The following is a 17,359-nucleotide window of genomic DNA, read 5'->3' on the forward strand; positions in this document are numbered from 1 at the left end:
TGTAGTATGAGAAGTTCTACAACTGTGTGCTGGAGTTTCAGTCATGTGCTTAGTGCTCCCTCCTCCCCAAAGTTTACAAAACACTCATACAGTTTATATGTGTATATAACCTATTTAGTGTAAGAAATAGAACCTTATGAGCATCCCAGAAGTTGGGAGTATACCTCTTTCCTTCACTATCACAATCCTTTCTCTGCTCTTTAGAGGTAACCAGTATTGCTAACTTTTTTATAGTAATTTCTTAGCTTTCTTTATAGTTTTACCACCTATGTATGCATCCTTAGTAGTAGGTTAGTGCTGCATGGGATTTTTGGTTGTTTATTTTCGAGAGAGGAAGAGAAAGAGACAGAGCATGAGCAGGGGAGGGACAGAGAGAGAGGGAGTCACAGTATCCAAAGCAGGCTCGAGGCTCTGTCTGTCAGCACAGAGCCCGATGTGGGACTTTAACTCATGAGCCGTGAGATCATGACCTGAGCTGAAGTTGATGCTAAACCAACGCAGCCACCCAGGCACCCTGTTTTTGTTTTTCGTGGTTTTTTTGTTTGTTTTTTTTTAATGTTTATTTATTTTAGAGAGAGGGGTGGGAAGGGAGGGAGACCAAGCATGTGAAGCCAACTCTGTGCTGACAGCAGAGAACCTGACTCAGGACTCAAGTCCACAAACCACAAGATCATGATCTGAGCTGAAGTTGGGTGCTTAACCTACTGAGCCTCCCAGTCGCCCCAGTTAGTGCATGTTTTGGAACTCTAAGTGGGTTAGACTTGATATTGTCAAATTTTGCCTCTATTTTTTTTGTTTGTTTTTGCCAGCTTTATGAGTCTTAGTCTTTAATTTTCAGTTACCCTAACTTTGAATTTTTTACGCTTCCCTTTTTGAGTTTAACTTTGAAGTTTAAGTGTATTTTTACTATAGTGAAACATGTACATAGGTTAAAAGTCTGAAAGGATTGTGACAGCATTTATAGTAGTAGCACCTATCTCCCTATCCCACACTCGTATCCCACTCCTTAGGAGCAATCCTCTTAGTTATTTTAGCTTTTTTTCATGTACTTGCTTTCATATTTCTAAATAATATGTGTACATAGATTTCTATACTACATACATACAACTCGGAATGTATGGGTACCTATCTGTATTTAAAGACATGATCTAATGGTGTCTTAACTATGAAATATTGGGATTTAGCCCTATAATTCTATTTCTTCTCTCATAGACTTCCCTTCTCTTCATCTTCCTGGTGTGACTTTTCATGGTATTTGCTGATTATGCACATTTTCATTATTATGACCACATAAGTATTGTTCATATCTGATTCATGTCATGTCCTATGCTTAAATTTCCTTTATATGTATAATTTCATTTTTCTGGAATTAATAGTTGCCTCCTTTTTTTCTTAATGTTTAAAATGTTATCAGTATCAGTATATCCCTGAATTTTCTTGCCGACCTATAAAATGCCTTTTTTAATTTTATTTTATTTTTTATTTTTTAAAATTTACATCCAAATTAGTTAGCCTGTAGTACAACAATGATTTCAGGAGTAGATTCCTTAGGGCCCCTTACCCATTTAGCCCATCCCCTCTCCCACACTCCCTCCAGTAACCCTCTGTTTGTTCTCCATATTTATGAGTCTCTTATGCTTTGTCCCCCTCCCTGTTTTTATATTCTTTTTGTTTCCCTTCCCTTATGTTCATCTGTTTTGTCTCTTAAAGTCCTCATATGAGTGAAGTCATAGATATTTGTCTTTCTCTGACTGACTAATTTCACTTACCATAATACCCTCCAGTTCCATCCACGTAGTTGCAAATGGCAAGATTTCATTCTTTTGGATTGCTGAGTAGTACTCCATTGTATATATATACCACATCTTCTTTATCAATTCATCCATTGATGGACATTTGGGCTCTTTAATACTTTGGCTATTGTTGATAGTGCTGCTACAAACATGGGGGTGCATGTGTCCCTTCGAAACAGCACACTTGTATCCTGTGGATAAATGCCTAGTAGTGCAATTGCTGGGTTGTAGGGTAGTTCTATTTTTAGTTTTGTGAGGAACCTCCATACTGTTTTCCAGAGTGGCTGCACCAGCTTGCATTCCCATCAGCAATGCAAAAGAGATCTCTTTCTCTACATCCTCGCCAACATCTGTTGTTGCCTGAGTTGTTAATGTTAGCCATTCTGACAGGTGTAAGGTGGTATCTCATTGTGGTTTTGATTTGCATTTCCCTCATGATGAGCGATGTGGAGCATTTTTTCATGTGTCGGTTGGCCATCTGGATGTCTTCTTTGGAGAAGTGTCTATTCATGTCTTTTGCCCATTTCTTCACTGAATTATTTGTTTTTTGGGTGTTGAGTTTGATAAGTTCTTTATAGATTTTGGATACTAACCCTTTATCTGATATGTCGTTTGCAAATATTCTCCCATTCTGTCGGTTTGCCTTTTAGTTTTGCTGATGGTTTCCTTCGTTGTGCAGAAGCTTTTTATTTTGATGAGGTCCCAGTAGTTCATTTTTGCTTTTGTTTCACTTGCCTCCGGAGATGTGTTGAGTAAGAAGTTGCTGCGGCCAAGATCAAAGAGGTTTTTGCCTGCTTTCTCCTCAAGGATTTTGATGGCTTCCTGTCTTACATGGAGGTCTTTCATCCATTTTGAGTTTATTTTTGTGTATGGTGTAAGAAAGTGGTCCAGGTTCATTCTTCTGCATGTTGCTGTCCAGTTTTCCCAGCACCACTTGCTGAAGAGACTGTCTTTATTCCATTGGATATTCTTTCCTGCTTTGTCAAAGATTAGTTGGCCATATGTTTGTGGGTCCATTTCTGGGTTCTCTATTCTATTCCATTGATCTGAGTTTCTGTTCTTGTGCCAGTACCATACTGTCTTGATGATTACAGCTTTGTAGTATAGCTTGAAGTCTGGGATTGTGATGCCTCCTGCTTTGGTTTTCTTTTTCAAGATTGCTTTGGCTATTTGGGGTCTTTTCTGGTTCCATACAAATTTTAGGATTGTTTGTTCTAGCTCCGTGGAGAAAGCTAGTGTTACTTTGATAGGGATTGCGTTGAATATGTAGATTGCTTTGCGTAGTATCGACATGTTCACAATATTCGTTCTTCCTATCCAGGAACATGGAATCTTTTTCCATTTTTTGGAGTCTTCTTCAATTTCTTTCATAAACTTTCTATAGTTTTCAGTGTATAGATTTTCCACCTCTTTGGTTAGATCTATTCCTAGGTATTTTATGATTAAAATATCTTTTGAAACAGTCATGTGTCCTCTCTCGGTTCCACGTTTTTCTTGAAGACATCCCTCCTGGATCTCCAGCTCAGCCAGTGTGTCAGTGTAAATTCAGTCAGAGAAGCAGAGCACTAGAGTGTGTGTATGTGTGTGTGTACATGTGCATACAGCATACACACACACACACACACATATACGTATGTGTATACGTGTGTGGAGAGGGTGGGTGGAGGTATGTAATAGGGTGTTTATACAGGGATTTTACTTTACACAGTGGAAGATGGGTAAATTCTAAGGGTGTTGCTTTCATGTCTGATGCTGGGGCTTGAAATTCACAGCATAGGAAGTCAAAAGTGAACATGAACATAGAGTGGTGGAGAGCAAAGAGAAGCTGAAACACATCAGCACAAACTAGATGAATTAGAATCCACCTCAGTTCTCACTGCCTCCAACCTTGTGATGTGAGTGTCCTGCAGAAGAAACGGATGCCCTTCATTATGGAGTAAACACACCTGTCCCAGGAGTCCGAGAACTGCAGGAGGAAGGTGGAGCAGTTACATGCCTGGCTGCATGCCGATGACAGTAAGGGGGACCAGCAGATAGTGACAGCACGTGTGATCTACAAGAGCACCTACCTCAACTCGAGTTTTTGTAAAAAACCAAATGGCTGCTGCTTCACTTCTGCCCTCCAAATCTTGTGCATGAAAATATTCCTTGTGTCTCACATAACCAGAAACATGTGAGGAAGGGAATCCTGGGAAATGTAGTTTAGGCTAGCCACCGTGGCACATTGTAGAGTCATCACAGGTGGCCATGAGAATATTCTTCTCAGATCTCTGACTGTGGGGAGTAACTGATTGATGGCCCCAGCTGCTGCTCTCTGAAATCCATCTCCATGTTTGCGCAGAGCCCATGTGCTCCTGCAGTCTGCCCCCAGCCAGTGACCGAAACAGCAGGGGTACGAAAGCAGCTCATTCCTGGGGACTCTGGAGTCCTCTGACAGGCAACCTTGGCTGAACCCTGATGGCCTTGCTGAACGTTCCCTAGAACTGCACTGCAGTCTAACACATGTCCACCCAACTTTCCAACCTTCCCTCCCTATCTCCTTCCCCTGGGGTCAGACCTGCATCACTATCTGACAGTTCTTCCAGCCTCCCCGTCTCCCTCCCCATGTTCTCTCACAGATGTTTCCCCTAATAAATTTCTGGCATTTCTAATTTCTAAGTTCTATGCATGTCTTGGTATCTGTTTCTCAGACGACCCGGTCTGACAGCTATCTGCTTAAGACATCCCTTCAACCTCATCCTGGGAATTTCCTTCATCTTCTCTTTTGGTAGATCCCTTGTTTCCTGCATCCCAGGTCTTCATCTTTTTGATTTACTTCGTTTTTCGGTGGAATGCATCCTCCACATGGGAGGTAAAATTGTTGAAACCTTGCATGACTGAAAAGTTTATTTTAATCTCACCCTTGAGGGATGATTTGGCTGGGTATGGAATTCTAGTTTGGAAATAATTTTTCATCAGAATTTTAAGCACATTCTCCATTGCCTCATAGTTTTCAGTGTAACGGTTGAGAAATACAACACCACTTTTGATTCCTGATGCTTTGCATGTGATCGGTTCTTCTCTATAGAAGCTTTTATAATCTCCTTACCCTTCATGTTCAGAAATTTCATGCTGCTATGCCATGATTGTGTGTGTGTGTGTGTGTGTGTGTGTGTGTGTTTGGTGTGTGTGTTTTCTTTATTGTGCTGGGGGTTCAGTGGATTCCATCAGTAAGGAGGCACCTGTCCTTTAGTTCTGGGAGGTGCTCTTATATTCTTTCATATTTTTGCTCTCTGTTTGCTCTGTTCTTTCTGAATTCACACTTGTTAGCTCTTATACCTCCTGCATTGAGCCACTGATTTTCTATCTCTTTTGTTTTCTCGTTTTCCAAGCAGATCATTAAAATTTTTAAAAATTTTTGCTCCCATATATAACCCTAAGATATTCATGACCATATATATCCATGAGAGTTGACCCATTTTCAGTGACATACAATTAATACTTCTGTCATCTCTTGATCTTTGGAGTATGCTCAGAACCAGTTTCCTATACAATGTAAATTTGTTTTTGCATTATTGCAGGTTATATGACTAAAATATAGGTGAGAGACCATGCAGGATAAGGCTGAAGAGGTAAGCAGAGACCATATCATGCAGGATTGTGGATTTATTCCTATTAAAATGAGAAGCTAATGAAAGGTTTTTCAACTTTACATTTTTATCTAGTGACTGCTGCTAATCCAAGCTTAGATTGGAAGAAGACAAGTAGCTATGGCAAGATTAGTTAAGAGGCCACTAATAATAATCCTGGGTAGCAGATAATGTTGATTACCTTATGTAGCATTCTTCCTCCATCTTTATTCCCTGCCAACAGAGACCACTTTCCACAATAAAAATAGAAAATGCCCGAGTCTCCATTTCCAACTTCCCTTTCAGTTAATGCATAGACATGTGATGCAGACCTGGCCAATGAGAAATCTGATAGCTTCTGGAAAATATTTTTCTTCATAATTAAAAGAGGAGAAAGCCTTTTTGGATATTGTTGTGTGAGAGCGTGATGCTTGCAGCTGCTGCAGACAACATAGACACACAGCATGACAGAGCAGAAAGGTCTGGGTCTTTTTTTTTTTTTTTTTTAATTTAAAATTTTTATATTGAAACAATAAAGTCCATATATCATAAGTGAAAAGCTCACTGAATTTTCCCAAACTAAACAGACCTATATAACCAGCAACCAAATAAAAATCCAGAAACCCTCTTTATGTTTCCTTATGCTTCCTCAAAGCTAATCATTATTCTGACTTGTAACAATATGGATTACTCTCACCTGCGTTTTTAAAATCTTTTTGTTTTTATTTTGTGATGTTTTACTTTATAAAGATGGAATCATATTGTGCCTATACTTTTTTTTTTTTTTTTTTTGAAGTAAGCTCTACTCCCAACATGGGGCTTGAACCCACAACCCTGAGATCAAGAGTGGCCTGCTCTTCAGACTGAGCCAGCCAGGTGCCCTGTGCCTGTACTTTTTTGCATCTGGCTCCTTTTACTCAACATGTTTGTGACAGTTATCTATGTAATTGGGTAGTTGTAGATTGTTCATTCTCGTTGACTGTAGAATATTCCATTTTGTGATTTATTCCAATTTTTTAATCTATTTGTCAATATGTATTTGGATACTCTGGCTATTATAACTAGTACTCTTGTGAACATTTGAGTATACACTGTTGAACATGTGTTGGGTATATACTCTTTGTATATTGTGTGTATATCTATATCTCTATATCTATATCTATATCTATATCTATATATTATATATGTGTATATTGTATTCTCGAGATAGGTGTTCTTTGCTGGAGATAGGCATATTTTCCAGTCTGTGGCTTGTTTTTTCCACTTTCTTAATTGTGTCTTTTAATGAACAGAAGTTCTTAGTTTTAAGATAGCTGATCAATATTTATCGATGAGTACTTTTTGTGTCCTAAAAATTTTATCTACTCCAAGTTTACAAACATGTTTTATTTTCTTCTAAAAAAAGCTTCTGACATTTTACCTTTAAATTTTTTTTTTTTAACGTTTATTTATTTTTGAGACAGAGAGAGACAGAGCATGAACAGGGGAGGAGCAGAGAGAGAGGGAGACACAGAATCTGAAACAGGCTCCAGGCTCCGAGCTGTCAACACAGAGCCCGACGCGGGGCTCGAACTCACAGACCGTGAGATCATGACCTGAGCCAAAGTCGGACGCTTAACCTACCAAGCCACCCAGGCGCCCCTGACATTTTACCTTTGATATTTAGATCTAAATCCAACTGGAGCTCATTTTTGTTTATGGTGGGAATTGTGGGAGTCAAAATTATGTTTTTTCTCCCAAATGGAAGACCAGAATATCCAGCATCATTATTTGAAGAGACCGTCTTTCCTCTACTGCACCAGAGTGTCATCTCTGACATTAATCAAATGGCTGTAAATGTGTGGGTCTGCTTCTGAAGTCTCTTAGCTGTTCCATTAGTCTACTATATCTTTCCACTAATTACCTGCTCTTTTAGTTATACCTTTATGTTGACCTTGTATCCAATGACCTTGTTAAATTTTCTTATTAATTCTAATAGTTAATAGATTCTTTTGTATCTTCTAGATCTGCAGTCATATAATTTACAAATAATGTTATTTTTTTCTTCCTTTGGCATCCTTTTTATCCTGTCTCCTTCCTTCTACTTCTCTCTCCTCCATTTCTTTTCATTTTCCTTGCAATATTTCGCTGCTTAAAACCTTCAGTACAATGTTAAATAGAAGTGGTGGCAATCTGGTTTTGTTTATAATCTCACTGAGAAAGTTTTCAAGATTTCACCATTGTATATGAATCCTGTAGGTTATTTGTTTGAAAGATGCTGTTTTTCATATTAAGGAAATTGCATTCTGTTCCTATTTGCTAAGGGTTTTTAAATTATAAATGGGTATTGAATTTTTGAAATGCTGTTTTTGCATCACCAAGATGATTGTATTATTTTTCTCCCTTCTTCTATTGGTGAAGTCAATTACATTAATTTTCAAATGATATTCTAACCTCGTATACCTGGAATAAACCCCATTTGCTTGTGATATATTATCCTTTATCTTTATCATTTGATTTGATTTACTAATATTTTGTTCTAAAATTTTTTATTTGTTGTCATGAGAAAGATTAGTCTGTAATTTTCTTTCTTAATGTCCTTACCAAGTTTTGGAACTAATCTTGTGGTGCCTTCATAGAAACAGTTAAAAGCGTTCTTCCTCTTTTTATTCTCTAAGGCTTTGTGCAAAATTGATACACTTTTCTCTTTGAATTTTTGGAAGAATTGACTGGCAAAATCATCTGGAACTGGAGTGTTGTGATAGATTTTAAATTATGAGGCAGTTTCCTTAACAGGCACAGTTCTAATCATATTTTCTATTTCTTCTTTTTTAGCTTTGATAATTTTTTTGAAGAATATGTCCATTTTATCTTTTCCTATAGATAATTTACTAATCAGTCTGATGAATTCTTGATTGCAGATATTTTATTTTCAGCTCTATAATTTACATTTAAAAATATATTCCAATACTCACATGAAATTATTTATCTTTTCATTTTCTATTTTCTGTCTTTTTTCTTCATGTTGGCCTCTTAATTTCTTAGGCATATTAATAGCAATTTTTCATTGATTGCTGGACATTGGGAGAAAATGTTTTTGCAGGTCTAGATTTATGCTATTCATACAGTCCCACTAGCTGCATGTGACTTTTAATTTTAAGCATTTGAAATGTGACTAATCCTAATTGAGGTATGCCGTAATTGTAAAATGCTGAATTTTTTGGTACAACAAAAAATAATGTAAAGTATCCCATTAACAACTTTTTATATTGATCACATGGTGAAGTGTTATTTTGTATATACTAAATATAAAATTAATTTGACCTGTTTCTTTTGACTTTTGAAAATGTAATTATTAGGAAATTTTAAATTGTGTACATGGGTCACATTTGTGGCTGCACTATTTTTCTGCTGGACAGTGCTGCTCTCTATTTTCTCTCTTCAGGGAGAGTTCGCTTTTTCCTGGGCTAGAGCAGTAGACTGGGTAGCTTCATTCCTGTCAGTCTCCAAGTTGAGTTGGGGCTGTGTTGTAGTTTTGGTAACGTTCTGTCTACCTCTATTCTTTAATATTCCTACATCACAGCTGTTCAGGGCTTTCTTTGAGGAGCCTGATGTATTCACTGGGTTCCTTCCCCTTGGCACGTTCTAGACTCTAGTACTTGTTTCCTTGGCCCTGAGAGATTACCAGAAACTCTGTTCTGCTCTCAGAGACCACTTGCTTATCCCTTCAGCCTCCCATTTCAGGCAGTTTCACAGTGTGGCAAATATTTTGAGGGGAAAGATGTGTGCTTGAAGCTTTTGAAGTCTCTAATTTTGTCTTTTCTGAAACACTTCTAGTAATAACCCCGCATGTTTCTCTGACTTCAAGAAGCAACTCTCTGCCTGGGCAAGACCACAATTCTCAGCATCTTGTCTCATCCCAGAATCAATAAATGCCCCACCCCCTGCCCATGATTGAAGTAGGTGAAGACCAGTAACCTCTCTGAGATTTTCTCTTCCCCAACATCCTGGCCCCCTCTAGTTCTTCTTGCTTAGCAGCTCTCTGATAACTCTATAATGATGGTTGTATTTTACCTGCAGTTATTTTCAGCAGGAACATTGGTCTACCACAAACTATTCCATTCTCTTCTGTTTAAAGGAGACACGTTTAAAGTCTAGACCTTTCTTATGTGGCTTTTGTGGTAGAATCTTTCTATCTTGCCTTGCCTTCCTAGGTCCCTTGCTGGTCCCTTCAGAAGTTGTCTCTTACAAAGGAGATAAAAAATTTTAAGTCATTAGCATACGGCCACTTGAGGTATCTGAAGTCATGGGTCTGGACAAGATTATGTAAGACAATTGTGTAAATTAAACTGTGTTGTGAGACTAGTTTTAGGACAGCACTCTGAGGAATACAACACATAAGGAACAGCCAAGGAGTTTCCAGAAAGACAAAGAAAAGAAGAGAAAGGTAGGAAGAATATCTGAAGAAGGTGAAATCACAGAGGCCATGAGAACATTTCAATTAAGATTTTGCCTCTGGTTATGTAGAAAGGATAAGAAGTTTCAAACTAAAGTGTCCTATGGATTGAGCAATAATGACACTTCTATTGTTATATTACAACATTCCTATGAGGAAAGCTTAAAAAGTATACAGAAGTAAAATTATCCTCCTTTTATTTTTGATCTACAAAAATAACAATTCCGGGTGCCTGGGTGGCTCAGTTGGTTAAGCATCCGACTCTTGATTTTGGCTCAGGTCATGATCTCAAGATTCATGAGATTGAGCATCACAGTGCCTGCTTGGCATTCTCTCTCTCCCCCTCTTTCTCTGCCCCTTCTCTCTCTCTCTCTCTCTCTCTCTCTCTCAAAAATAAACATTTTTTAAAATGACAATTTCACATGATTCAACACTTGGGGAAGTAAACATTTAGCACAGATAAGTAATTTGCCTAAACTCAAGATTAGAAGTGAAATTCAGATCTTGGTCTTATTTTGACATCTGGTCTGATGTTGTTTCCACTATACTATATATGTTTACCTATTCCTATCATTTCCTGATTATTCATTAGCTAAGACTTTTAGCCCTCCTTTACAACTAAAACATAAACTAAAACTAAAGCATAATTTTCATGTATGTGCATGTATTTATATTTACGAGATTTCTTTTTAAATGATTGTTAAGTCTGGTTAACTTGGCTTTCCAAGTTTTGTTGTTGTCAAAAGTTTTTCCACAGTTTCTTCTTAACATTTCTTTCCCACTTTAGGTTTTTGATGAAATTATTGTTCTTAATTGACATTAATTTCAAATATATTCAAAATTGTTTGTGTAGATTAGTAGGACACTCTACTGGTTCTTTTGTTTTTGTTAGACCTCTTTAAAAAAAAAAAAACTAGGACACTTTAAGACCATTTAAGCTATGTAATTGTAACTTTCTAGGAACAATTTTTGGAATAAATGTTTCTGTATAGAAACTTTTTCTCACTATCCAAAATGAATGTCTTGACCATCTGCGACAAGTTGACTGGTTTTGACCTCAAAGTCACCTTCTTACGTAGTTGCCTTCCTCACTAGGGCAAAAGAGCTTGCTTTCCATACTGAGCTATTTGAGTCGGATTCCCTCTAACTTGTTAAGCTGCTTTTGTGGTATTCTTAACTTTTAGCACATTTGGAACTTCTGAAGTTTCTTTTGGATCATATTAGACTTTTTTTTTTTTTCTCTACAAGTAGGTCATCATTGCTGTCAACTGGTTCTATTCCTTCTTAAGTGAAAGGATAGTTAAAATTCCAGAATCTGTTGCTTTGTGTTGACAGTTCTCATTGAGATTCTATAGAATTTTATCAAGTCACAGCTATGGTTAATGAAGGAGGAAAAGATAGAGTGGAGAGTAGAGGACAATTTTATTGAGACAACTATTAAGTAGTTATTCCTTATTCATTAATTTTTCCAGGGATATGTGATTAGCAACAGCAAAAGACATATAAACAACTTTGTACTTAATATTTTACATGGTTTTTATTGATGAATCACTTCTTTTTTTTTTTTTAATGTAAGTTTTGTTTATGGTGGAGTTAATCAGTGTATCCTTGGAGGGGTACACCTGCTCTTAAATCATAGCCAGAGTAGAGGTAACGACTAAGAGGCTGGTGTAGGAAGCAGAATCCCAGAGCCAGGCTGAAAGATAATTTCATAGAGAAACTCTAATGGATTCTATTTACCTGTAGTTTTTACCATTGTAGTCTTTGCAGCACAGCAGCTGATATTAAAGAAGGAATATTAAGGAAATGTGGTAGCTCCTATTCAGAAGTGACTTAATAGGCTTTGGTCTGGCAGTGGTGCTGATGTTGTGGTCCATTACATTGCTTCTCCTGCCACTAGGTGGAATACCTACTATGTAGGTTGCCTCTAAAACACATATTTTATAAGAAGCTGATTAAATTGGCCAAACAAGATTATGGTCAAATAACGAAATATTGAAGAAATGTTTATTCCAAATTAACACTGGGAATTGTCACAGTTTGTTATATCTTTTTGGGTTAGTTACAAATATTTGTAAAACCCTCGACCTTTTTAAACATGGAATTTTCACTAGTCTCATATACACTTTTCAGTATTCATTATTCATCTGATGCCCTTATGTATTACTTTTCTACTTCTGTGTAACATATTACCACAAATGTAGTGGTTTAAAGCAACACATGTTTATTATCTCACAGTTTCTGTGAGTCAAGAGTCTTAGCTGCATCCTCCGCCCAGGATCTTAGAAGGCTGCAGTCAAGATGTTCCAGATGTGGTCTCATCACGGGCTTGTCTTGGAAAGCATCTAAGTACAAGTTCACTCAGGTAGATGTGTTTTTAAGCACATAGTTTCAAGTATTTTATTTAGCTTAACATTAATAAAGCTTGACTTTATTCATCTTTAAATTTATGTATCTTTACCAAGTTACCACTCATTTTCTCTGTAATATATTAACATTCTCTTAGTATCTTTATAAACCATGTTCCATATTTTGTGTACAAAACTATTTTTAAACTACAATACTATTATAAAGCTTTAAAATTAACCTTAAAACTTTAAATACAAATAGATCTTGTGGTTGGGATCATTAAGTAAAGTCATTAGATAAAATCCAAAATACAATAATAAACTGTATGAAAGAACTCTTCTGAGAGGGTCCCTGGCGACTTTGACCAGATTGGTCAAAGATTGGTTTCAGTGGAATCACTGAAATGATTCCAATGATTCCAGTCATTCAGATTGGAATGCGATAAAGATAACTAGCAGGTAAAACAAAAACAAAAACAGAACTTTAAAGGAATTTTGCAGTAAAAGGGAATTAGGGCAGCAAGTGGAGGAAGATAGGATTAAGAAAGGTCTGTTTTATTTTTAATTTTTAAAATGACAAATACTGTGGCATGTTCGAATGCTGGTGACAGTGATCCAGTAGAGAAGAGAAAATGATTTGGAGAGACAATGTTTATGATGGGAGCAGAGTCTTTGGTTGGAAAAGAAGAAATGGGATCTGAGACAGACAGAAGAACTAGCCTCAGAAAAGTTTTTTTTTACTGTATAACAGCTGATGGGAAGAAAGGTTTTTGTTTTCTTTTCTGATTGCCTCTGTCTTCTTAGTGAAATAAGATAATAGCTCAGAGAGAGATTAGAGTAGGTGTTAGGATTTGAGGAGAAGCCTAGAAACAGCTATCCCAGAGACAGTGAAAGCAAATTTTCTAAAAGGATATAGTAGGAATTATGCATGGTGCTAAATATACACTTGAATATATACTTGTCATCTTGAATTTAAAGTGAGAACTGGGGCACCTGGGTGGCTCAAGCCCCACAGTGGGAACTGTGCTGACAGCTCAGAGCCTGGAGCCTGCTTCAGATTCTGTGCTCCCTCACTCTCTGCCCCTCCCCCACTTGCCCTCTGTCTCTCAAAAATAAACAAATATTAATAAATTAAAAATAAAGTGAGAACCAGTTAGCATTGTTTGTTTGTTTTTCTTCAAATTGGCATAGAATAAGCAGAGAGTTGGGTTTAACCAGGATTATTGTTATTTTCCTTAAAAAAAAAAAACAATGAGAGAGGGGCATTGAATCTTAAGTGTGTAAAGAGATTGATTATTATAATGAACTATGGGATGTCATTGAGATAAAGTAGGAACTAAGATTGAATGATTAGTGAGTAGTAAAACAATAGATAGCATCAATAGTCTACCTCTTTCACTAGGGTTAATACTATTGCCATGGGGTCATTAGAGAAAGCCAGTATCTTAGGAGCCTGTAGAGATGGGGATATTTTAAGTCAACATTCAGCTATATTGCAGCTACCACTCATGATCAAGTACAGAATATGACTGTGGGAGGCACAACTAAGGTAGATATCAAAATTATTGCAAGTGAACAAATTCAGGAAAGAAGAATCCAAATTGTTAAATGGATTGTCTCTATGGATGTTGAAATCAGCAAGAAGGATGAGTCTATTCGTGGAGGAAAAGAGTAGTGTCAATGAGATATTAAGATCAGGTGTTGAAACTTTCAGAAATTTTTCCTCCTACCATCAAATGAAAAATAGCTTTTAAAATAAGATAAATACATGTTTATTGAGAAAAACATGCATAATACATAAAGTTAGAATAAAATGAAAATGATCCATATTCTCACCATTACAGATATTGTCTATATTTTGGTGAATATCCTTAGACTTTTCTCTATCCCTACAAAAATAATCTTTAAAAAAATATATATATATAAGAATGCAACCGATTTTTGTGCATTGATTTTATATCCTGCAACTTTGCTGAACTCATGAATCAGTTCTAGCAGTTTTTTGGTGGAATCTTTTGGGGTTTCCACATAGATTGTCATGTCATCTGTGAAGAGTAGAAGTTTGACCTCCTGGCCAATTTGGATGCCTTTTCTTTGTGTTGTCTGGTTGCAGAGGCTAAGACTTCCAATACTGTGTTGAATAACAGTGGCAAGAGTGGACATCCCTGTTTTGTTCCTGACCTTAGGGGGAAAGCTCTCATTTTTTCCCCAGTGAGGATGATATTAGTGTTGGGGTGCTCATATATGGCTTTTATGATCTCGAGGTATGATCCTTCTATCCCTACTTTCTTGAGGGTTTTTATCAAGAAAGGTTGCTATATTTTGTCAAATGCTTTCTCTGCATCTGTTGAGTGGATCATATGGTTCTTGTCCTTTTTTTTTTCTTTTTTTAACTTCATTTTTTATTCTTTAAAATTTACATCCAAATTAGCATGTAGTGAAGCAATGATTTCAGGAGTAGATTCCTTAATGCCCCTTACCCATTTAACCCATTCCCCCTCTCACAACCCCTCCAGCAACCCTCAGTTTGTTCTCCATATTTATGAGGCTCTTCTGTTTTGTCCCCCTCCCTGTTTTTATATTCTTTTTGTTTCCCTTCCCTTATGTTCATCTGTTTTGTCTCTTAAAGTCCTCATATGAGTGAAGTCATATGATATTTGTCTTCTCTGACTGACTAATTTCACTTAGCATAATACCCTCCAGTTCCATCCACTAGGTGCAAATGGCAAGATTTCATTCTTTTTTATTGCTGAGTAATACTCCATCGTGTATGTGCGTATATATATATATATATATATATATACACATATATATACACATATACGTATATATATACACATATATACGTATATATACGTATATATATACACATATATACGTATATATACGTATATATATACACATATATACGTATATATACACATATATACGTATATATACGTATATATATATACATACACATATATACGTGTATATATATATATATATATATATATATATATATATATACACACACACACACACACACCTTCTTTATCCATTCATCCATTGATGGACATTTGGGCTCTTTCCATGCTTTGGCTATTGTAGCCTTGATTTCTCTTTCTGTTGCTTCATTGTTGGTGTATAGGAATGCAGCCGATTTCTGTGCATTGATTTTATATCCTGCAACTTTGCTGAACTCATGAATCAGTTCTAGCAGTTTTTGGTGGAATCTTTTGGGGTTTCCATATACAGTATCATGTCATCTGCAAAGAGTGAAAGTTTGACCTCCTCCTGGCCTTTTATTTCTTTGTGTTGTCTGATGGCATAGGCTAAGACTTCCAATACTATGTTGAATAACAGTGGCGAGAGTGGACATCCCTGTCTTGTTCCTGACCTTAGGGGGAAAGCTCTCAGTTTTTGCCCATTAAGGATAATATTAGCGTTGGGTCATTCATCTATGGCTTTTATGATCTCAAGGTATAATCCTTCTATCCCTACTTTCTTGAGGGTTTTTATCAAGAAAGGTTGCTGTATTTTGTCAAATACTTTCTCTGCATCTATTGAGAGGACCATATGGTTCTTGTCCTTTCTTTTATTGATGTGATGAATCACGTTAATTGTTTTGTGGATATTGAACCAGCCCTGCATCCCAGGTATAAATCCTACTTGGTCGTGGTGAATAATTTTTTTTAATGTATAGTTGGATCCGGTTGGCTAATATCTTGTTGAGCATTTTTGCATCCATGTTCATCAGGGAAATTGGTCTATAGTTCTCCTTTTTAGTGGGGTCTCTGTCTGGTTTTGGAATCACGGTAATGCTGGCTTCATAGAAACAGTTTGGAAGTTTTCCTTCCGTTTATATTTTTTGGAACTGCTTTTAAGAGAATAGGTGTTAACTCTTCCTTAAATGTTTGGTAGAATTCCCCTGCAAAGCCATCTGGCCCCGGACTTTTGTTTTTGTGGGAGATTTTTGATTACTAATTTGATTTCCTTACTGGTTACTGATCTGTTCAAATTTTCTATTTCTTCCTGTTTCAGTTTTGGTAGTGTGTATGTTTCTAGGAATTTGTCCATTTCTTCCAGATTGCCCATTTTATTGGCATATAATTGCTCATAATAGTTTCTCTTATTATTGTTTTTATTTCTGTTGTGTTGGTTGTGATCTCTCCTCTTTCATTCTTGATTTTACTTATTTGGGTCCTTTCCTTTTTCTTCTTGATCAAACTGGCTAGTGGTTTATCAATTTTGGTTAATTCTTCCAAAGAACCACCTTCTGGTTTCATTGATCTGTTCTACTGTTTTTTTGGTTTCGATAGCATTAGTTTCTGCTCTAATCTTTATTATTTCCTGTCTTCTGCTGGTTTTGGGTTTTGTTTGCTGTTCTTTTTCCAGCTCCTTAAGGTGTAAGGTTAGGTTTTATATCTGAGGTCTTTCTTCCTTCTTTAGGAAGGCCTGGATTGCTATATACTCTTATGTGTATATGCTATATACTCTTATGACCACCTTTGCTGCGTCCCAGAGGTTTTGGGTTATGGTGCTATCATTTTCATTGACTTCCATATACTTTTTTATTTCATCTTTAACTGCTTGGTTAGCGCATTCATTCCTTAGTAGGATGTTCGTCAGTCTCCAAGTATTTGTTACCTTTCCAAATTTTTTCTTGTGGTTGATTTCAAGTTTCATAGCATTGTGGTCTGAAAATATGCACGGTATGATCTCGATCTTTTTGTACTTAGGTAGGGTTGATTTGTGTCCCAGTATATGGTCTATTCTGGAGAACGTTCCATGTGCACTGGAGAAGAATGTATATTCTGCTGCTTTTGGATGAAATGTTCTGAATATATCTGTTAAGTCCATCTGGTCCAATGTGTCATTCAAAGCCATTGTTTCCTTGTTGAGTTTTTGATTAGATAATCTGTCCATTGCTGTGAGTGGGGTGTTGTCTCCTACTATTATGGTATTACTGTCGATGAGTTTCTTTATGTTTGTGATTAATTGATTTATATATTTGGGTGCTCTCACATTTGACGCATAAATGTTTACAATTGTTAGTCTTCTTGGTCTATAGACCCCTTGATTATGATATAATGTCCTTCTGCATCTCTTAATACAGTCTTTATTTTAAAGTCTAGATTGTCTGATGTAAGTATGGCTACTCCGGCTTTCTTTTGTTGACCATTAACATGATAG

At 36.6% G+C, this 17,359-nt stretch overlaps 1 protein-coding gene across 3 annotated transcripts in view; it reads left to right on the top strand.

Moving 5' to 3' along the window:
- ANAPC10 (anaphase promoting complex subunit 10) overlaps positions 1–17,359 on the top strand; it is a 102,803-nt gene that overhangs the window by 73,524 nt on the left and 11,920 nt on the right. Inside the window, exon 5 of one of the 3 annotated variants that reach the window (XM_015541920.2) lies at positions 12,075–12,201. The exons of the other annotated variants lie outside the window; for them this stretch is intronic. Within the exon in view, the coding sequence (XP_015397406.1) occupies positions 12,075–12,083 (9 nt within the window). The 3' untranslated portion in view covers positions 12,084–12,201. Of the gene's footprint in view, positions 1–12,074; positions 12,202–17,359 lie in introns of those variants that run through there. 3 annotated transcript variants of the gene reach the window in all.

The sequence above is a fragment of the Panthera tigris genome, chromosome B1 (assembly GCF_018350195.1).
Source record: "Panthera tigris isolate Pti1 chromosome B1, P.tigris_Pti1_mat1.1, whole genome shotgun sequence".
Taxonomy (NCBI): domain Eukaryota; kingdom Metazoa; phylum Chordata; class Mammalia; order Carnivora; family Felidae; genus Panthera; species Panthera tigris.